The 23,100-nt window shown below is 41.8% G+C and overlaps 1 protein-coding gene across 1 annotated transcript in view; it reads right to left on the minus strand.

The window, feature by feature from the left end:
- adcy9 (adenylate cyclase 9) overlaps nt 1–22,083 on the minus strand; it is a 116,448-nt gene extending 94,365 nt beyond the window's left edge. Inside the window, exon 1 of the mRNA XM_048609731.1 lies at nt 20,156–22,083. Coding sequence (XP_048465688.1) covers nt 20,156–21,866 — 1,711 coding nt within the window. The 5' untranslated portion in view covers nt 21,867–22,083. The remainder of the gene's footprint in view (nt 1–20,155) is intronic.
- Nucleotides 22,084–23,100: the final 1,017 nt, after the last annotated feature.

A 23,100-nucleotide genomic window follows, 5' to 3' on the forward strand; every position in this document is an offset into this window, starting at 1 on the left:
CACTTCCTCTGGCAGCTAATTCCATAAGGCACCACCCTTTGCATGAAAAAGTTGCCCCTTAGGTCCCTTTTAAATCTTTCCCCTCTCATCTTAAACCTTTAGTTTTGGACTCCCCCAGCCCGGGGAAAAGACATTGGCTATTCACCTTATCCGAGACCCTCATGATTTTATAAACCTCTATAAAGGTCACCCCCCTCAGCCTTCAACAGTCCAGGGAAAATAGCTCCAGCCTATTCAACCTCCCCTTGGAGCTCAAATCCTCCAACCCCGGCACGATTGTAAATCTTTTCTGAATCCTTTCAAGTTTAACAGCATCTTTCCTACAGCAGGAAGACCAGATTTGAATCCTATACTCAAGGCAAGCACACCAAACGCATTTTTCACTAACCTGTCGACCTGTGACTCCACTTTCGAAGAGATACAAACCTGCACCCCAGTACCTACCATTAACTGTATGAGTCCTGACCTGATTTGCCTTACAAAATCTGCAGTATTTTGCTTTATCTTATTCAGATAGGACGTATTGGCTAAGGAGGCAGGTGAGACTGTTGTAGTTTTAGTTGGTTGTTGCATTCAGCATTGACTTGTGTTGGCCAATGGTCATTATAGTTTTCTATGCCAACCAATCAGAAGTGTTGCTAATTTCTTCCAGTGTAAGATAGCACTCCCACATGTGACAATCTAGGGCCTTCATGGCAGCTTTGCAAGCATCCTTAGAATTGAGCTTTGAACATCCCGTCAGTCATCTGATTCAGATCATCACAGCAAACAAAAAATCCTTGGGTACGTGGCAATTTTTAAACCGATGAAGGCACCTCCATTTGGTGAGTGCTAATATTTGATTTTGGACCCTGTTCATTAGTCTAACCTGACCCACATCCATGATAGGTCCTACGCCTGACTTCTCACAGGATAGTATGTCTGATCCTAACACGAATCCGAATATCTTGTATGTCAGTGAGCAAACCTAAAATTCCCATAAGGAGTCACTAGGCACTTCCTCTGACATGACTGATATTATAGACGGTAGGCAGGGAATCAGCCCAAAGACAAACTGTGTGGGAGCAGTTAAAATAATAGGGTCACTTACTGCACGCTCTTCTCCCATGTCAAGGTATTAAGGTGCTCTTTAAGCAGGGTAAGTAGTAAATAGGGCCCTACTTTAAATACGCACTATTTAACCACAATTTGTTTCAGGTTTCCTTGCGGCCTTGAATTGATTTCTAGGTCTCAAAAGTTGTCTTAATGCTGCAGTATTTTTGCGTCAGGCTGAAGGTCAGTGGGTTCAAATCTCACTCCAGATAATCTAAGTTGACACATAAGAACAGTACTCAGGGAATGCTGCACGATCAGACAGTATCTGGCAGCTCAGATGAAAAGAAAATATCATGCCAGTATTTCAGAGAAAAACAAGGCATTTTCACTTGCTTAAAAGTTTATTTTGAGAGGGTAATGCTGTTGATATGATGTCAACAGACTTCAAAAAGACACTTTAAAGTTCAACATGACAAGTTTGTTAAAATTGAAGCCCAATGGGTAAAAGGGACAGTAGCAATATGGATACAAAATTGGTTGGGTGTTACCAGAAATATGGCAGAAGTAAACAATTGCTCCTCGAATTGCAGTAAGTTTTATAGTGGAGCTCTCCAGTGGTTGGTGTTAAGATGGTCGCTATTCTTCATGTATATTTATGACTTAGATTTGGGTCCACTTGACAGAACAGAAAAATTGGAAGAACAACTGCAGCTGACATAAAATTTGTTAGAATTCAGAAGAATGAAGAGGACAGTGATGAACTTAACAAGGACAGATAGGCTGCTGGAATGGGTAAACAAGTGGCACATGAACTTCATTGAAGCAAAATATAAAGTGAATCATTTTGATAGGAAAATGACAACTTAAAATAAGGGCACTATTCTTTTGGGATGTGCAGCAGCAGAGGAACCTGGGGCACGTGCATACAAATCATTGAAGGTAGCAAGGACAGTTGATAAAGCGATTAATAAAGCATTTGGGATTTGAGAATTTATCAATAGGGGCATGCACAAAAGGAAGTTATGACAAACCTCTAACACACCAGTTGAGGTAAAACCAATTTCTAGACACACTTCAGAAAGCATCAGGTGCAGAAAAAAACTGACGATTATGATTCCAGTGATGAGGAACTTCAGAGAAAGTGGGGCTGGTGTCCTTGAAGAGAAGACTTGATAGAGGCAAGCAAAATGAGCAGCAGCAAGAACAATAATGGCCTGTGTCGTAACCTCTCAGTCATGTCTGCACCAGCCAAAAAAACATAACTGCCCATTCTTATCCCACATTCCAGCAAATGGTCTGTAACTCAGAATACATCACCTCATGTAGGGAGACTGTTCCCATTGGTGAAAGGGCAAGAAACACAGGATATCAATTTAACTAAAAGGAATATAGGCTGCTATTTCCATCACCTCCAACAGACCAGATACATATTCCCTTCCTCTCCCTAGTTAGGGCTGCAAAGGGATTATTCCCGCTGGGAAACTCTGGTCCACTCCTCCTCCATTCCCAACACCACCTCACACCCCCACGGCACCTTCCCATGCAATCACAGAAGGTGTAACACCGGCTGTTTACCTCCCCCTTAAATCAACGTCGAAGGCCAAGTCATAGCTTCCAAGTGAAGCAGCGATTTACCTGTACTTCATCTAATCTAGTCTACAGTATTCACCGTTCGCAGTGTGGTCTCCTCTACCTTGGAGAGTTGAAATGCAGACTGGTTGACTGGTTTACAGGTCGCCCAGGTTCTGACCACAAAAATCATTGATTCACTGAATCCCTACAGTGTGGAAACAGGCCCTTCGGCCCAACAAGTCCATACTGAACCTCAGAGCATCCCACCCAGACCCATTCCCCTATAACCCATCTAACCTACACTTCCCTAAACACTACAGGCAATTTAGCATGGCCAATCCACCTAGCCTGCACATCTTTGGACTGTGGGAGGAAACCGGAGCACCCAGAGGAAACCCACGCAGACACGGCGAGAATGTGCAAACTCCACACAGACAGTCGCCCGAGGATGGAATCGAACCCGGGTCCCTGGTGCTGTGAGGCTGCAGTGCTAACTACTGAGCCACTGCGCCGCCCCAAAAGTGACCCGAGCTTCCAGTTGCCCGTCACCTCAGCATGCCACTGTGTTCCCACTTCCATCACTGGCCTGCTGCAATGTTTCAGCAAGCCTCATCACAAGCTGAAGAACAACATGTCATTTTCCACTTCTAGGACTCAACATTGTGCTTAATAACTTCAGAGCCTGATTCTATCTATCCAGTTTTTTTTTAAAGCCACGCACACCTGGTCCAGTTATGACACAGGTTGCTTTCAGTGCAGCCATTCTCAAAATTCTTAGCTCTTATTATCAAATCAACTTTACTTGTGTCCTGGCCTGCAATCCATAATCTTTGGATACCTATCCCTTTCACATCATTCTCTCTCTGGCTTTCATATCTGTCTTTCTTGACTTCAACTCCACCGATCCACTCAACTCTCCCATTCTCCCCACCAATTTCCCCTATATCTTCAGCACAAATACCACTTTTTCTTAGCTGCTAACAGTTCTGACAAAGAATTACCAGAATCAAAATGTTAATTTTGCTTTCTTCTCACAAATGCTGCCAGACCTGCTGAGTTTTGCCAGGAATCTCTGTTTTGGATACCAATTTAAGGTTACTGATGAAAGCAGCAATGGTACAAGGAGGATTTTTTTTTTTTGTCATGCAGAAAGTGGTCAGAATCCAAAATACACAGCCCGAGTTTTTTGTTTGTTTTTTTTGGTGGGGGGCAGCGGCGGGGGAGACTATAGGGCAATGGAGAAAAACAAGTTACTCTTGCAAAAAGATGACAATGATGCCATGGACCAAATGGCTGCTTTTGTGCTGTAACCATTCCATGGTTCTATCATGCTATGATTGGGGTGGCATGATGGCTTAGTGGTTAGCACTGCTGCTTCACAGCACCACTTGCCCAGGTTAGATTCCACCCTCAGACAACTGCCTGTGTGGAGTTTCTCTGTGTCTACATGGATTTCCTCCTGGTGCTCCAGTTTCCTCCCACAGTCCAAAGATGTGCAAATTAGGTGGACTGGCTGTGCTAAATTGCCCATAGTGCCCCGAAATGTGCAGGCTAGGTGGATTATCCATGGGATATGCACGGTTACAGGGATAGGGTAGGGGGTGGGTCTGGCTGACATGTTCCTCAGAGGATCTGTGTGGACTCGATGGGCCATACAGCCTACTTCCACACTGTAGGGATTCTATGATTTCTATGCCAAACTGAAGAAAAACCTCAACTAGCAATCTAAAACATTAATAATCCTTGCCTGGTCAGGGCATTCTTCTTTTCTTGTGATTTCCAAAACAGGAAGGTTGACCACAAAGAAATCAAGTAACTGGAGTTTTGCATTCTCAGATTAAACTTCAGACATTCTGGAGTTTTAAGTTAACTGCCAAATGTTTTAACAAATCTGCACCGTAGCGATACAATTGCCTTTAAAGAATTGTGAACTACTGCAAAATAAAAGCTTTAGCTTGCAAAGATTTCTTGGTTTTAAACAGTGGTCACCCATTCAAAAATTGTTACTGAATGGCAGGCCCACCACACAACCCTCTCATGTCTGCGCCTTCTCTCTCTCACAACAGGAACAATTAACAAAATGCCACTCCTCAATCTTTTCTCTGCAGAGCTGCAAATTTTCTCTATATAAAAAGTATCCAATTCTCCTTTGAAGACCTTAAATGAATCTGCCTCCACCATTCTGTCAGACATTATAGAGCTACAGTTACTCTCCTTACGAAGTAAGTAAATTTCATTCCGGAGTTTAAATCAGTTTAAATCTATTCCAAGACTTAAATGTACCATAAGTGCTGCATTACATCCAACTCATACCAGCAAGAATCACACTTGAACCAAGTAGAGTTGTGAGTCATCCATTTATAGTTTAAGTGCCTGAAAAGCATGCTCAGGCCATCTTTAAACAAGTTCAAGAACACATTCCCTAGAACACCCTTAGGCCAGTCTTAGCATCAAGGTGTGTTATCCTGTTCCAGACAGCCCACTGTAAGAGAAATTTCATCACAACTGATCAAGTCAATTTTTCAGACATAATGATTGACATGCTCAAAGCAGCATAAAATGAGGCTGGTCAGTAATGGAAATGAGCACCCAAGATGCGTCAGTGTTTACAGCCAAAAGACGGAAGATTTATCCTTCTGATTACACAAACTTTCAATTTGGGGAACTTAAGATATATAGAATATTACATCTTATTTTTTTCAAAAAAGCCTCAACATTTTTCACGCTGTATCAAAACGAAGTTTGCACAACTCTACGTCAATTCATAAGTAGGCAGGTCAGAAGTTGTACTACCTACATGCTTATTGGTCTTGGTGCTACTTTGACCGCTAGCAATTGTAAAACAGTAGACAATTTTAAACATTCAAACTGGAGGATGGACTAAGCTACTACAGTATCATCACCAGAGAGGAAATTCTGTACATTTCAGCAGGAGTAAGGGAGTGGATCATTTATCTTCGTTACAGGTGTAGGGCTTGCATATCCAAAACATCACTGACTCCAACAGATTAATAACAAATACTGATTAACACTTACACTACAGCATGCATATCAATACAACTGCACCTACATGCTCCAATTTTTTCTTGCAGCTTTGTTCATAAAGTGACAGTTGATCAACAGCTATATTCCAGGTTCAATTCACAGTCTATGCTTATTTTAGTTGAAGTCAATTAACTAACAGCACTAGTGCTCTGATTGACACTGGTGGCCCTAGGCTAGGGAGTAGAAACAACATGCTCATGACCCAATGACAACAGTGAACCTGAGTCATCTCTCAACTTTGTGTTTGTTAAAAGTGTTACTCGGATATGAAAATCAGTTCTAAAGGCAGTCTCTCCAGGGAAACACAAAGCATTAATTTCTGCATGAGAAATGCACACAAGCACCCAAATGAATGAATTAATATTAATGTTTTATTTGCAAGCAGTGAACATAATCTTTATATTAGTTACATAACTAATGTTGCTTTACAAGATTCATGTTATTTATATAAATGCAGATTACAACAATCAACTGTTTTGCCCCTTTGAGATACATGCACAGGATGTACACTGGAAAGAGTGGAATAATTAGTTTCCCGCAAAGCTGAACCTGTGTGAAAAGGTACTTAATCTAGTCTTTTCTTCCTATCACAGCTTTTGCCAAAGTATTCCATTATAGCTACAACACTGGCATCTAACCAATTTAGAAAACAGCTTAGATACATCTTGTCAACAAAAAGCAGAACAAATTTAACTTGACCAATTACCATCCTGTTTATCCTATCAAAGTGATAGGCAAGGTTAACTATCAGTGCTATCAAGCAGCACTAACACAGCAACAGCCTGCTCACTAATGCTCTTTCTAGATTCTACCATGATAGTGTTGTCATTACAGCTTTGGTCCAAGCATGGACAAAATAACTAAACACGAGGTGAGTATGAATGGTCTTGACACCACAGCAGTTAATGAGCGTGGCATCAAGGAACACTGGCAAAATTGGAGTTAATGGTAATCAGGAGGAAAATTTTCCAGGATCCTGCTGCAGGAGTTCTTCAGGGTACCATCTCAGGCCCAACTATCTTCAGCTGCTTCAAAGACATACCTTCTTCAGATCAGAAGTGGGGACATTCACATAAACTTCAGCACTATTCACAACTCCTCAGTTACTGAAGCAGTTCATGCCAATGTGCAACATGGCCTGGATAATATTCAGAAGTTGAGCTTATAAATGGCAATTAATATTTGCACCACAAGGGGGTCAGGCAAAGACTATTCCCAACAAGAGAAAATCTAACATTCTTATTGACATTTACATAGCAACAGTGACTTGGGATTACCATCAACCAGAAACTGAACTAGAGCAGCCATATAAATATTGTGGCTGCAAGAACATGATCAGCGGCTGGGAACTGAGATAAGGAATTCACCTCCTGATTGCTCAAAGCTACCATCTACAAGGCAGATGTCAGGACTGTGGTAGAATAATCTCCATTTGCTTCAATGAGTGTACCAAAATACCACTCAAAAACTCAACAACACCATCCAGAACAAAGTAGGCAGGCTGAATGCTACCCTGTCACCTTCAATATTGACACAATGGCAGCATGTGCTCATTTACAAGATGCACTGGAAGAACTTGCCACAGGTCTTTCAACAGCACTTTCCAAGCACGTGACATCTACCATCTATAGAACAAGGGCAGCCGACACATGGTAACATTACAATTTGCAAGCTCCCCTCCTCCCTCTAGGTGAGGTGATGGCCTAATGGTATTATCACTTGACTAGTAATCTAGAGACCCAACTTCAAATCTCACCATGACAAATGGTGGAATTTGAATCCATTAAAAAACCGGAATAAACAGTCTAACGATGACCATAAAACTGTTTCCAATTGTTGGAAAACCTGGTCTGGAGTTCACTAATGTCCTTCAGTAATAGCCTATATATGACTCCAGACACACAAATGTGGTTAAGTCTTAACTGCCCTCTGGGTAATTAAGAATGGGCGACAATTGCTGGCCTAACCAGCAATGCTCACATCTTGTAAATGAATAATTTTTAAAAAGCTACACACGATGACTTGGAAAAGGAGCAGCTCACCACGTTCTCCAATGTCCACATCCCAGGAAAGAATAAAAAAAACTCACTGTAAAACAAGTTCTGCATTGCAAAACTCAAGGTCTACCCACGGTAAAACAAGGTTACAGATCGATCATACCGTGAGAATCAACTGGCTTCCAACTGGTACAGCAGCACAAGGGTATCTAGTTACACATGTCCTTCTCCAAAAGATGTAAGTTGAAGAAAATGAAATCATCCATGTATGCTTTGTTATCTGCCAAAGATAGGCAAGGTCCAAGCAGTGTAGTACTGAGACATCTATATCTGTGCACCCTGTTCAGCACTAAAGTTAGCTATTATACCATTGTGGCATTACAACTGACCTCAACGCTCAAGGAGTAGGAAAGGCAACATTTTTAAAAGTTTGCTGTCTGCTCTCAAACACTTTCCAAAAGGTGCGTTGTACACAGTGAATACAAAATCTAACTCTAATGTGTGGACATTAGAGAAGTCTGTCACTTTTCTAATGCATAGAAGTTAAATAAGTCCAAACTCTTCATTTCTGGTTCTCCAATCGTGTCCAGCCACAGGAAAAACTACAAGGACCAAAATGGTCTGTGACCAGGGAAAACAAAATCAGGAGTATTACTGTCATTTGTAATTCTTATCAGAGTCATCGGGCTACCACCTTCACCTCATTTCCCACTTGTGGGAATACCATCTGTCTGCGTGCTTCCAAAGCCTCAAAAACACCAATGCTGCTTCATTTACGAGTCATCTCGCAATGGCAACACAGTGGCTCAGAGGTTAGCACTGCTGCCTCACAGGGCCAGCATGCCGGGTTCAATTCCAGCCTCAGGCAACTGTCTGTGTTGCGTTTGCACGTTCTTCCCGGGTCTGCGTGGGTTTCCTCTGGGTGCTCTGGTTTCCTCCCAAAGTCCAAAGACGTGCCAGTTAGGTGGATTGGCCATCTAGATTGCCCATAGTGTCCTGGAATGTACAGGCAAGTGGATTAGTCATGGGAAATGCAGAGTTAGGGGGATAGGGGGGGGAATAGGGGGATGGGGGGGGGGAGGGGGGGGATAGGGGGGGGGGGAGGGGGAGCTCAGCCTGGGCGGAATACTCTTTGGAGGGTCACTGTAGACTTGATGGGCCAAATGGCCTGCTTCCACACAGTAGGGATTCTATGATTCATATTTTACTTTACTGAATGTTAAAAAATTAAAATAACCGTCACTATTTCATTTCAAACCAAAAAATCATTACTATATATGGCTCAAAACATTTAAAACAGAGCCAATAAATATCGTGTCAAAGAATTTGCAACATGAGATCATTAAAGCCTGTGTTCAGTCAAGTGTTACCACTACAAAAATTAATAGGTACAAAGCTGCTGTCTTTACAGCATATTTCTGCTAAATGTCATATTTATCAGGACCAGATTTGAAACATGTTGTAATGCAAAAAACCTGCTAGCTTGTAAATATAAAGTGACATATTTCCAACTGGAAACAATGTTTTGAAACATTTTTTAAAAATGAAAACATTTAGACTTGCTACTCCAGCCACAGATCAACAGCTAACAGCTCAGCATTTGCACGGCAAGACTGTGGGCATCACTTAAAACTACATACCATTCATTAACCCTTCATTGTGCCTAGCTAATGAAGGAGAAGTAAGAGTAACCCAAACGGTCAACATATTTTATCAAATAAGGATTCAATATTAGAGAGAATAGCCATCACATTTTGGCTATTAGCATATCAAGTGGCTGATGTCTTTAAGGCCATTTCATATATACCAAGACGTGATAATGTTTCTAACATGGATGTGTGGACTTCCAGCCATTGGGAAAGCTAGCTGACCTGAAATAATGACAATTGAAAAAAGTATAATTAAGGGAACTGCAGTTAGATGAGGAGGGAGTGAGCACACAAGAAGCAAAAGGGAGTGGAACAAGAAGAAAGATAGCAAGAAGAGACGGCAATAAAAAAAAAAGCTGATAACCAAAACAAGGCAGTAGCAGCAAATGGGGAAAAGCCAGAGAGGTAAAGACAGTAGAAAGAAAGAAACAGAAAAATGGGCCAATGTGGCTGCATAATAGAATGAGCAATTTTGATCCTTTCATAAAGGAAAATGTTCTGTATGATCATTACTATTGTAAAGAGCACTGTCAATGTGGTGATTTAATACTCAGTATAATGACCAAAAGCATGGTCGAAGGAGTTGATTTTATAATGCACCTTAACAAAGAAAGAGGTAGAGAGGCAGAGAATTTTAGGGAGGGAGTTCTAGAGCTTAAGCCTTTGATTGCTAAATGCATGACCACCCATGATAGTGCAACAGAAAACAGGGATGTGCAAAAAACCAGAATAGTAGTGGTACAGAGATTTTAGGGTTGTGGGGCTGGAGGAGGTAACAGAGATGCGACTGTCAAGACCATGGAGTAATTTAAAATCAATGATAATTTAAAAATTAAGTAATTGCCAAACTTAAAGCCATTGTATGTCAGGATGAGAACCAAATACAATTTGCTACAACCTAGGAAGGGGATACTTTTCAATAAATTAGACAGTGGTGAGGAAGCAAGGCCAAACAATAAACACTAGCATAGTCAAGTCCAGAGGAAACAAAAACATAAACAAGGGTTTCAGCAGTTCCACATTTCCATAAGTTAAAAACCACTTAAACAGACACGTACTTCTAATTTTTCAGTTATTGCAGCATATAGCAGTCATTTATACACTAGCAGCAGATTAATGAATTCCTGCTTTAGAGATTTTGTCTAAAAAATGATTTTTTTTTTCTCTGCTCTATTTAAATTGTTAATGCAAGTAAATTAGAATTATAATTGAACCTTATTCTGAAATTCCTCATTGGAAACAGAAATCTTGGGGATCTGCAAACTATCTATTAAAACACATATGAAAAAATCCTACAGCTACCTCCAATAACCCTAACCCATGGTCCACAAATGACTCCAAGTTAGGTCATAAAGCTCAAGCTCTGCACCAATTAGCACTCGCTTGCAGTCAAATGATTTGAGTCCTGTGTAAAATTCTGTAGACTCTAAATGAACAAGATTGTTTATTGCAGTTACCTCATTGCTAGATAAAGCCATTATTGATGACAAGAGCCATCGACAGCCATAGTTTGAGCTACATGCTTTCATTTCCATGGCACAGGTGTGACCAGCCTAACAGTCGAGTACAAGCTTTGCAAGAGCTAAAATGTGATTGATTAACATGCAGTAATACTGAAACAATACAAAACGAGTGTGTTCAGATAAAGTCCTTACAACTGACATACTGCAAAGCTGCTTTGAAGTTATAGATGAAATGACAGTAGGTTTATCCATAATAATACTTTATCAGGAAACAGATTCATGTTCTCTGCTAACTAGAGAGCAGACTTTTACTTTTCCCGTTAACTTAAGGAAATTCTACTGTGGGAACTGCCTAAAATGCTGGAGTCATGCGGAACAAATTGCATGGTAGCACAGATGCATCATTTGGCTTTTTTAAGTTACTATCGAAACTACTTTCACCATATTTTCAGGCAATATGTTCTAGATCATTTTAACTCTACATAAAAGATCTTCTCTCTGGTTCTCTTGACAACTATCTCGAATCTGTCACCTCTGGTTTACAATGCACTGTACAGTGCAAATGTTTCCTCCAAATTCCTCAAAAGTCCTTAATTTGGAATCTCTTAAATATCCCTTTAACACTGTTTAAATAGATCAATGTCAGATTCTCTAATCTTTTTATACAACTTCATGTCATTAAAATCAGTGAGAGAAAAACCAACAACAACTATAACATCCTTTACCTGCCTACCACTTCAGAGATTTGGCATCTTTTGTGTAGTATAATGTGCAACAATAGCGTACAAATTTGAGAAATTTTCATTCACAAACTTGCACATTTATATTTCCTTAAATAGCCCCTCTCCACAGTTTGTTCTGTACCAAAGTGTGGGATCGAGTTATAAAACTCAAACCAATGAGTGAACATACTGTAATCGCTTCAGTTTGTGCTTTTAATTCTGACCACAAAGATCCCAAGGAAACTTTTTGGTAAAAGTGCCTGCGAAACTTTGTTAGCAACAATGCTATTGTAAAGAACTAGCTGCCTTTCCTTTGAGTTGATGAAATTGGGCTTGGCAAATTGACCTGCACTATTCTACTTATTTAACTTATGGTTAACAGGCAGTAATTTATTTTGAATAACCAGTAAGAGAACAACATTCATAATTGCAAATGTGTCAATTGCATGAAATGTGCAATGGCTACAATGTGATCTAATGAGGATGGGAGTACTTCCACCCCCGCAACCAGCAATTTTAGGAGACATCCTTAACCACTACAGCCAAGCCAAAAATTATTCCTCTGAATTCAGTTTTAGAATTTCTGCTTATAACTGAGACATCTAGCTGAACATATATGACCACCTTTTGAAATCATGTTGACATCGTCCAGAACACTGGGCTGTGATGTCACATTACACAGAACACTGCATTGTTTATGGTGCTGATTTCCTGCCGAGTATGTATTTGGATCAGTACAAATACAAAGTACATATAAGCTACCATTTCCTAGTCTTTTTGATATACAAAACAACCTTTAGCAGAAGTTAGAGGTTATTGTTTCAAGAGTAGATTACAAGCAGAAACCTTGTCCACTATAACAAACATCTCTTTCCATTCTACAATCCTTTGCAGATGATGGTAGTGCAGTGGGTGTGATGCACTGATTAATTGGCAAAAGACAACAAAGGAGACAGGAAGGAAAGCCTTCTCACACAATTAGTTCAGATCTGGAACACATTGTGGTAGAGGCAGGTTCAAAGAAGGCATTCAAATGGGAACTGGATTACCTGAAAATGATAAATGTTCACATCTATTGGGAGAAGGCCAGGGAGTTGTACTAAATGTTACTTCAGACAGCCAGTGTGAATACAATGTAACCTGCTTGTGATTCTATGTTCCAAAATGAACAAGTCAGAGACATTGGCTAGTAATCCAAGAGAAAGTCTAGTGATATTCAAGCCATTTTTGTACAATGTTGTATTTAATTAAAAGATTAGCAACAAAAACTCTTCTTCCTCAATTATATATGTTGCAGAGTTGAGCTGATATTCTGAACTAAATTTAATTGATCTGTAAAATGGAAAAATTTTTGACAACATAAGTGCATTTAAGCACATAACAAGCCAAATACAAAAGTAGCCAGGTCTATAAATCCCAATTACTCATATCATCTTAATCCCAAGAAACACATCCTAAGTTGCTTCGCCAGCACTTTACGAAACAAAATATGACACTGAGCATGTAGCACACAAGGTGATAGGGCAGATGACCAAAGACTTCAAAAGATACAGAATTTAAGGACTGCCTTAAAGGAGAAAAGGTAGACAGGTGTAGAAGGAATTCTGAGGCTTAGAGCACAAGCAACTGAAAGCAAATAAAATCAAAAGATGCTCAAGAACCCAGAAATTAGATAAAATTAGATTAGATCAGAATTGTGGGGCCAGCGATAACAGAGCTAGAGGGGCGAGATCATGTAGGGATTTGAAAACAAGAATGAGGAATTGCGAAATTCAAGAGTTGCTAAAACAGAAGCCGATAAAAGGTCAGTGAGCACAGGGGTGAGAGGTGAATGAAATCTGAAAGTGAGGACACAGGCAGTAGGAGGGTTAGATGACTGAGTTTATGCAAGATAAAATGTAAGAAACCAGCTGGTACTGTGTTGAAATAATCCAGAGGTTTAAAAAAATTTGATTTTCAGGTGAGCAGAAATTGGGCAACTTTTTTTTAAAACAGACGATAGAAATAGGCAGTCTTCTCCGTGAGAATGTGGTCAGGTGCTCATCTCAATGTCAAAAATGACAAAATTGTGAACGATCTGGTTCAGTCTCAGACAGTTTTGCCAGGCACTGTGAAAGAATCAGTAGCTGGGAAATCAAATGGAGCAGGGATCAAAACAATGGCTTCAGTCTTCCCAATATAGAATTGGCATAAACAGACTGATTATATTAAACTTGGAAATACTGTTCAGTTGTATGTCATTACAATAAAGCAGTACTGTGTATAATCTATTGTGCAAACTAAAGTCCAACAGGATACAAAACAACTTATTTGTAATTGTCATAAGACAGTGTTTGATGTTAAGAATCAAACCTTAAAACCACTAGAGACGGGCTCATGTCATATACTTACTGTCACATATAGTAATCTAATCTAGACTGATCTTCAAGCTATATGTCAAAAAATTTCCAGAACGCTTTTGACAGCACTCTCACAGTGAAGCTAAAGGTGTTGTAGGTGCCAGCCCTAGACTTTACGGGAAGTGCAGTATAATCAGAGGTGATGTATTTTGTACGAGACTGTTCAGCAAACCTAAAACCCTCAAAGAAAATCTCCAAACAAGATCAACTGAACATTTATTAAGTTATTTATGCACAGCAAGATTCCATAAATTAATTAAGTTCAACCCTTTAACCAAGGTTAAGAGTGTTGCTGAGGTATCAGTGCTCAGCAAGACACCAGAAGAACCCCACTCATCTTCATACAATAATAGGGAATATTTTAAAGATGTCCAAATACCCAAATGAGCCTTGGTATTTAGTATTAACCATAGAACAGAGTACAGATACTTCACACTTTCTTGGGGTTGTGGAAACATATGGAATCATACGGCACGGAAACAGACCCTTCAGTTCAATTCATCTGCGCCAACCAGATATCCTAATCTGACCTAATTCCATTTGCCAGCATTGGACCCATATCCCTCTAGACACTTCCCTTTTCACATACCCATCCAGATGCCTTTCAAATGTTGTATCTGTACCTGCCTCCACCATTTCCTCTAGCAGCTTGTTCCATTTACACCTCTGCATATGGATTGACAGACATAAAGATGATTTTTTTTTTTAATTCATTCGCAGGATATGGGCAGCACGGTGGCTCAGTGGTTAGCACTGCTGCCTCACAGCCCCAGGGACCGGGTTCGATTCCACGCTCAGACGACTGTGTGTGGGGTTTGCACATTCTCCCTGTATCTGCGTGGGTTTCCTCTGGGTGCTCCGGTTTCCTCCCACAGTCCACAGATGTGCAGGCTAGGTGGATTGGCTATGCTAAATTGCCCGGAACGTTCAGGGATGTGTAGCTCAGGTGGGTTATACGGGGATGGGTCTGGGTGGGATGCTGAGGGTCGGTGTGGACTTGTTGGGCCGAAGGGCCTGTTTCCACACTGGAGGGGTTCTATGAGGATGAGGGGCATCACTGGCTAGACAGCATTTATTGTCCATCCCTAATTGCCCAGAGGGCAGTTCAGAGTCACATGTAGACCAGACTAGGTAAGAATGGCTGTTTCCTTCCCGAAAGGGCATTAGTGAACCAGATGGATTTTTCTGACAATGGATTCACGGTCATCGTTAGATTCTTAACTCCAGATATTTATTGAATTCAAATTCCACCATCTGCCATGGCGGAATTCAAACCCAGGTCCCCAGAATGTTATCTGGGTCTCTGGATCTCTGGATTAACAGTCCAGCGATAATACCACTGGGCCACTGCAACTAAAGCAACCTAGGCCACTGTGTTCAAAACAATAAAAAGATCTTGGAGTGCAGGTTTATAGTTCCTTGAAAGAGGAGTTGCAGGTAGACAGCATAGTGAAGGCAGCGTTTGGTATGCTTGCCTTTATTGGTCAGTGCATTGAATATAGGAATTGGGGTGTCATGTTGCACTGTACAGTGCATTAATTAGGCCACTTTTGGAATACTGACTGCATGCAATTCTGGTCTCCCTGCTGTAGGAAGGATGTTGTGAAACTTGAAAGGGTTCAGAAAAGGGTTGAAGGGTTTGAGCTATAGGGAGAGGCTGAATATGCTGGGGCTATTTTCCCTGGAGTGTCGGAGGCTTAGGGGTGACCTCATAGAAGTTTATAAAATCATAACAGGCATGGATAGGGTAAATAGACAAGGTCTTTTTCCTGGGGTGGGGGAGTCCAAAACTAGACAGCATAGGTTTACGATGAGGGGGAAAGGATTTAAAAGGGACCCAAGGGGCAACTTTTTCACACAGAGCATAGTGCATGTATGGAATAAGCTGCCAGAGGAAGTGGAGGAGGCTGGTCCAATTACAACATTTAAAAGGTATCTGGTTGGGTATATGAATAGGAAGGGTTTGGGGAATTGGGCCAAATGCTGGCAAATGGGACTAGATTAATTTAAGATATCTGGTTGGCATGGACAAGTTGGACCAAAGGGTCTGTTTCCATGCTGTACAGCTGTATGACTCATTAGCATTCTCTAAAGCTGTCCCAAATGTGTACAAAAGCTTTAGTTAACAGCTCAGTAATTGAGACAGAGACCCAAAGGAATAGCCAATCTATCTCACATGCTGGTTTGTCTCAAAACAAAGTGATCTCAGTCAGAATGAGACATGCAAGACTATCTTTCTAAAAATTAGGTGGTGTTAACAGTCAACGAAAAACTGCTGGTGACCATTAGGTCCATGGAGGTGCATGTGGCATCTCATTCAAACTGATGATAACATACAATAGTTGTATTCGGGATACTAATAGAATGAGAGAAATAACCAGTGGATCCAGTGCAAAAAATTTTCAGAAAACTTTTGATCACATCCCATATGAGAGGTTAGTGTGCCAAGATCAAAGTACATAGCATGGGTGGCAATATTCTGGTAAGGCCTGAGAACCACAAAGACCTGAGGAGCAAACAGGTCTTTTTCAGAGTGTAAAGCAGTGACAAGTGAGGTATCACAATAATTTGTGCCTGGATCCCATCTATTCATTATATCAATGACGTGGAAGAGGGAATCAAAATGTGATATTCCCAAGTTTGATGGCAACACAAAAACTAGGTGATGAGGTGGTGGTAAAAAGGCTTCAAAGCAATTTAGACAAGTTGATGAATGGGCAAATGCAACCACATTGCACTGTATGTGCCATAAGTGTGAAGTTATCCACTTTGGTAGGAAAAGCAGAATGGCAGAGTATTATTTAAATAGTGATAGGTTGGGAAATGTTAATGCCTTCACTGCAAGATGGCTTGAGTACAGGAGCAACAAAATCTTACTATAACTGCAGAAGGCCTCAGTCAGACCATACTTGAAATCTTGTGCACTTTTGGTCTCCTTACATTCCTCCTCCACCTCCTTCTTCCACCAATCCCCACCCTGCCCCAGCCAACGACCCAAGAAAAGTTTTACCTGCCACAGAGGGAATGAAGTAAAGATTCACCGAACTGATTCCAGGGATGTTAGATTTATCATACAAGAGGAGATTGGGTCAACTGCACTGTATTCACTGGAGTTTAGAAGGGAGGAAGATGCGGGGTCTCAAAATTATAAAACAGAATGCCGATCGACTAGACTGACTGGATGCAGAGATAATATTTTCCCAGACTGAGGGGTCCAGAACAATGGGTTATGGTCTCAGGATACTGGGTAAGCTATTTCAGATTGAGAAGAGGAGAAATTTCTCCACATGGTGTACTGACAGTGTGGAATTCTCTATCTCATAAGGCCACTGAGGCCAAATGACTGAACATGTTTAAGAGAGACACAGACGGGGAGAGAATTGGGTCCGGAGTTCGGGGAGAGAAGATTAGTCAATCATGATGAATGCAGAGCATGTTCTACAGGTCAAATGGCCCATTCCTGCTCCTTTCGTTTTAAAAGTCTGGAAGTGTTATCACTCTTGCTTCTTGTTTCTATATAGGGTTCAGCTTTGACTTTTTGTGAAAAACTGTAGTAAGTACATATTTTTATGCAGAAATGTTTCTTGCCCAAAAATTACACTTTTGAAATGAAAAAGGACTATTGCTAGATCCTCCTTATCCTTCTAAACAATCCTTACAAAGTCAGGAATAAAACCAGAATTCCATAGGCAAGAGTCTTCAGTTAGCTCAACCCCTGGTGCTGTAATCCTTGTATTTCACAACAGATCTAACGAAAGTTTAATTTTTCAATGATGCTGGCAGTGTGACTGAAAATATTTTAACAGTGAATCATATAAAGTGCTTGTTTACAATTTATTCAGACTTAGCTCTTTACCTACATTAAGAAAAATATTATAACTTTAAATTTTTGGTTTCCCTGATCTAAACATTACATGTTCCAATGCATGAATTGTAGGAGATTATAAAACTTAATTGCTTTTCTGAAGATAAAATCCATCATTTTACTGACATATCAATTCAAACTTGGAACATTAAATGGTGTTTGAAAAGAGATTTTCCTCGGTGAAAACGCTGCATGTTTAGCAAATGTAGCTCCCTACATTTCTGCCTCATTTGGAGCTTAATTTAATAACCCAAAGTGCTCAACTTTTTAATCCATCACAGATTCAGTGATACAGCTTCCTGTGAAGACAAAACTCACTCACCTCACTACTGGACTTAGTGCTTTTGTAATAATAACTATGGTAAAAGCAGGCTACTTGCAAGATGCTCTTAATTTCTATCCAGTCCACCCAGTATTTCATTGTAGTGCTAAACAAAAACGATCCCTCTACTGACAACCTACTTTTGGAAGTACAAAATCTTTAGCTAGATGGCTGTCACTCAAATGATCAAACATCAATTTCACAGACCAATTAAACTGTAGTTCAGTGATAAGACACCTGTAAACACAGTTTAGAAATAAATTTATCTTTTTAATTCTTGGTGCTCTAAAAAATTTAGAACAAATTCACTACAACTTCACAAAACAGGATGGATACACTTTTAAGAAGGGTAGTATATTATATTCAAATAACAATGACATTCCAGTATCAATCACACTAACACCCAATTATTTGAGAGGGATACCACTCATTGAGAACAAGTTAATGATAGCAGCAGGAAATGTAAATCGAATTAATTAAAAGCTTTTACTAATTAATAGCTGGACTATAGCTTTAAAGCAATGTTTGTAAATTAATCGATTACACTTTTGGAAAAGACTATAGAAGTTAAATGAAGTAGTCATTTTCGAAAAAGAAGTCACACAAGAGTGCCTTGTTAAATTTTTGAGCAAAATGCATGGATACAATTTAACACTGACCAAGAAATCAATTTTCTGATTCCTTCTTGCCACTGAAATTGTTCAGTACTAAAACTTTACAGAAAACAAAGTTAGAACCACAGAGGAGTTACAACACAGAAAGAGACCATTCAGGCCTTTGTATTTGCAGCAGCTGAATAAACTAGCCAATCATTTTAATCCTATGCTGGCATGGCAGTTCAGTGTTTAGCACTGCTGCTTCACGGCACCAGGGTCTCTGTTTCAATTCCACCCTCGGGTGACTGTGCAAACTCCACACAGGCATTTTCCCAGTGTCTGCGTGGGTTTCCTCCGGGTACTCTGTTCCCCTCCCACAGTCCAAAGATGCGCAGGCTAAGTGGTTTAGCCAAGGGAAATGCAGGGTTACAGGGATAGGGTAGGGGAGTGGGTCCAGGTGGAATGCTCTTCAGAGAGTCAGTATGGACTTGATGGGCTGAATGGCCTGCTTCCACGTGGTAGGGATTCAATTCTATTCTATTCTATTATCCAGCACCAAGTCCACATATGCAGTTTAGAACACTCTAGGTGCAGACTCAGGTTCCATTAAATGAGTCAAGGATTTCCACTCAACCACCTAATTGGGCAGTGAATCACAGATAGCTAAAATGCTCATGGTGAGAAGGATTTTCGACTCATCCCCTCTAATCTTTCCAATGATCACCTTAAATCTGTATTTCTCGGTAACTAACCTTCCATTAGAGAAATAGGTCTTCTCTGTCCATTCTATACAAGCCTTTCATGATTTTGTACACTTTAACGTAACTACCCCTTCAGCCTATGTTCCAAGTACATTATCCCAAGCCTATCCAGTGTTTCCTCATAGCTGCAGTTTTCAAGCCTTGACAACATTCTTGTAAATCTCCACTGTATTCTCTCCAGAGTATTACATCCTTCCAGTAAAATGGTGACCCAACTGCACAAAACGCCTGTGGCATAACCGGTGTCTTATATAGATGAAACACTGCATCTGCATTCAATACAGCCTTAGCTACCTGTTCCTGTCACTTTCAGGAACCTGTAGACATGCACACCAATGTTTCTCAGTTCCTCTAGCCCTCCCAATACTCTCCCCAATTATTGTGCATCCCTTGCTTTGTTTATCCTCCCGAAATGGGTAACATTATACTTCTGGAGATAGAATTCTATTTGTAACTTTTCAGCCCACTCACATCATAAGTTATCAAAGTAGCAAACATAATTATGGTCACATTGCTAGCAAATAAAGCAATTATATAAGCTATACAATTTCACACGATGCGAAAGAAACAGATTGCTGGAAAAACTCAGATCTAGCAGCATCTGCGTAAAGAGGAAGAGTCAACATTTAGTGCGGTAATATCTCTTTACATCATGAAAAGTCAGTTTGGCTTAGGACCCAACTTTAACGTTTCAATCAATACTATACAATACGAAAATGAATTAGTTACCTTTCAGTTGATCAGCCACCACACTCTGCGTGCCAACCCTTTCCATCACTTTCCCATCCTCCTTTAGATAACGTTCATCCAAGTATTTGGCCGTAATTTCCGAAAGGTGGACCTTTCCAGCCACCCCAAGCTGTTCCATCAAATTGGCCAAGTTCACATCGTTAGACCAAACGTCAAACTTGAAGCGTTTCATTCCCAAAATACCGCATAGGACAGTACCTGTGTGCACCCCGACCCTCATGTTAACCATTTCTTTCTTCTCCTGGCAAAATTGTTCAATGGCCTGAATCATGCCCAGGCCCATCTCGATGCAACAGTATGCGTGGTCGGAGCGGGGTTCGGGACAGCCGGCCACGCAGTAGTAGCAATCGCCCAAGGTGCTGATCTTCTCGCATCCCGTGCCCTCGCAGAGACGGTCGAAGCGTCCAAAAAGGTCGTTGAGGAGACCGACCAGCAGGTGGGCGGATTTATTAGCGCTCATTTTAGTGAAGCCCACGATGTCTGCGAAGAGGATGCTGACGGGCTCCATGCGTTGCATGGTGAAGGGCCTGAAGATGATGTGCGCTCTCTGTATAGATGTTTTCTTCTTCTTGCTCTTTGGGCTGGAGGTGGAGTAACGCTTGAAGGAGTTCTCGCTCTCGTCGTCTCCTTGCTTCATCAACTCGTCCGCCACCATCCTGGGCATGACAGAGTGGATCATGCGTTCCTTCAGGGCTTTCTCTACTTCCAGGTCCTTGCCGTGCATGATGGACTGGCCTACTTTCAGGAACGTGGTACGGGAGCGTACCTGTGACATGATGAAGAGGTGGATGCCCACTGCATGTACACAAGCATGTAGGAAAAGCTTGGCCATAGCTTCCAGCACTAGATGCTGGCCGGAACCCGGCGGCTGGGGCCACTCGACGCTGCCCAGATGATAACCCAACACTTCGAACAATAGCGAGTAAGAAACGCCGAAGATAAAACAAAGATAGAGAGGCAGCGGCATGACCGTGTAGAGCAGCAGTAACACCTCCACGCAGATGGAAAAACTGCCAACTGGCGACAGATAGCTCCAGCAGGGAGAAGAGCCTTGACTATCATTCCCGCTACAACCCAGGCCGCTGCCAGTGCCGGCCTGGAAACGAGTGGCCAGCGACAAGGCGAAGACCAGTAACGTGAAGAGCAGAGAGATTCGGACATAGTGGTGGCAGTAGAGTCCACTGAAGGTGACCGCCAAAAGGCCGGCACAACACAGCATGAAGAGCAGGGTGGGAGCCAGGAAAACGGCCCCCAGAGCCTGGTCCTTGTCCCTCACGCCGCAGCCGAAGTAAATGGCCCAGAGCAGTGCAGCCACCATGAGGTAGAGCAACGCGTACCTAAAGCGGCGCTGGGTCTGCGGGAAGCAGCGCTCCAGACACGCGTCCTCCAGGTTTCGCGAGTCGAAGGCGGGGTCCCACCACTTACCCGATGCCCGCTCGAAGAGCTGAGGAAACTTGCGCCGGCGACGCCGGGGACTACGGGCCGCCCGTTTGACTGATTCTCCAGAGCTACAACTGGACGAGATACTGTATTTGGTGGGCCCAGGGCCTTGGTGCTGGAGCTGAGAAGCCGACGTCTCCGTCTCCTCCTCCTGCTGTATGTTATGGCTTTTGATCTTGACAGCAACATGGTTGCAGTCTCCGCTGGCGTCGCAATAAACCTCGGTACCGCGCAACTGCTGGGTCGCCATGTAGAGTGTCCGCGACCTGCGGGAGACTGTGACGGGAGCCGAAATCGGCGCCCTGCCGCTAATGTTGTCGCCGTGTCGTGTTGTGTACTGTACGGCCGCTCATTCGCTCCATCCACCATTTCCGCCGCGGCCGGGACTGAGAGAAAAGGGGGAAGGGGGGCTCATCCGGGAACTCGCTACCGGAAAGAGGTCTCCTCTTTCCCACCCTCCCGCTCATGCGCACGCGCACACTGACAGTCTCCCTCCTTCAATCAAATCAAATCAAATCCGAACCGCCATCGGCGATGGTCACATGATCTGCTCGTGCCTGTAGATACGGTGCGCAAGCGCCGGAATGAGGAGGCGAGTATGTCAGGATGTTGAGATAAAAATGTGTCTCAATGATAGGTTACAGCTCTCGAGATGTAAGGTAAGTTTATCATTTGTCGTGGAGGTTACTCAGTAGAACGCTACTAAGTATTCCGGGTTTTAGTTTTGTGGAGAGACTGTAGTTGTTTTTTTTCAGCAGAGAAGATTGAAGAAATTTGATAGAGGTGTTCAGAGTCATGAAATATTTTGATTAACAAGAAGTCAGTAACCAGAGGACGTGAAAGGAACCTAACTTTTTTGTCATAGTACACAACAGAGTTGTTAAGAATTTAGACTGAGTCATAGAGCTGTACTGCACGGAAATAGACCCTCCGGTCCAACTCGTCCATGCTGACTAGGTATCCGAAATTAATCTAGTCCCGTTTGCCAGCATTTAGCCCATATTCCTCTAGATCTTTCCTATCCAGCTGCCTTTTAAATGTTGTAATTGTACCAGCTTCTACCATCACCTCTAGCAACTCATTCCATACACTCACCACCCTCTGCATGTAAAAGTTGCCCTTTAGGTCCCTTTTAAATTTTTCCCCATCTCCTTAAACCTATGCTCTGTGGTTTTGGACTCCCCTATCCTGGGGAAAATGGACTTGTTTATTCACCCTATCCATGCCCCCCATGATTTTATAAACTTCTATAAAGTCACCATCTGCTCCAGGGAAAATAACCCCAGCTTATTCAACCTCTCCCTGTAGCTCAAACCCTCCAACCTTGGCAAGATCCTTGTAAAACTTGAAAGAGTTTAGAAAAAATTTACAACAGCTTTCCTAGAGCTGGGAGACAAGAATTGAATTTAGTATTCCAAAAGTGGCCTAACCAATGTCCTGTGCATCTGCACCTACTGAAAAGGATGGTGGAAATAGATTCAAGT

Source organism: Rhincodon typus, chromosome 21, assembly GCF_021869965.1.
Source record: "Rhincodon typus isolate 14 chromosome 21, sRhiTyp1.1, whole genome shotgun sequence".
Lineage (NCBI taxonomy): Eukaryota > Metazoa > Chordata > Chondrichthyes > Orectolobiformes > Rhincodontidae > Rhincodon > Rhincodon typus.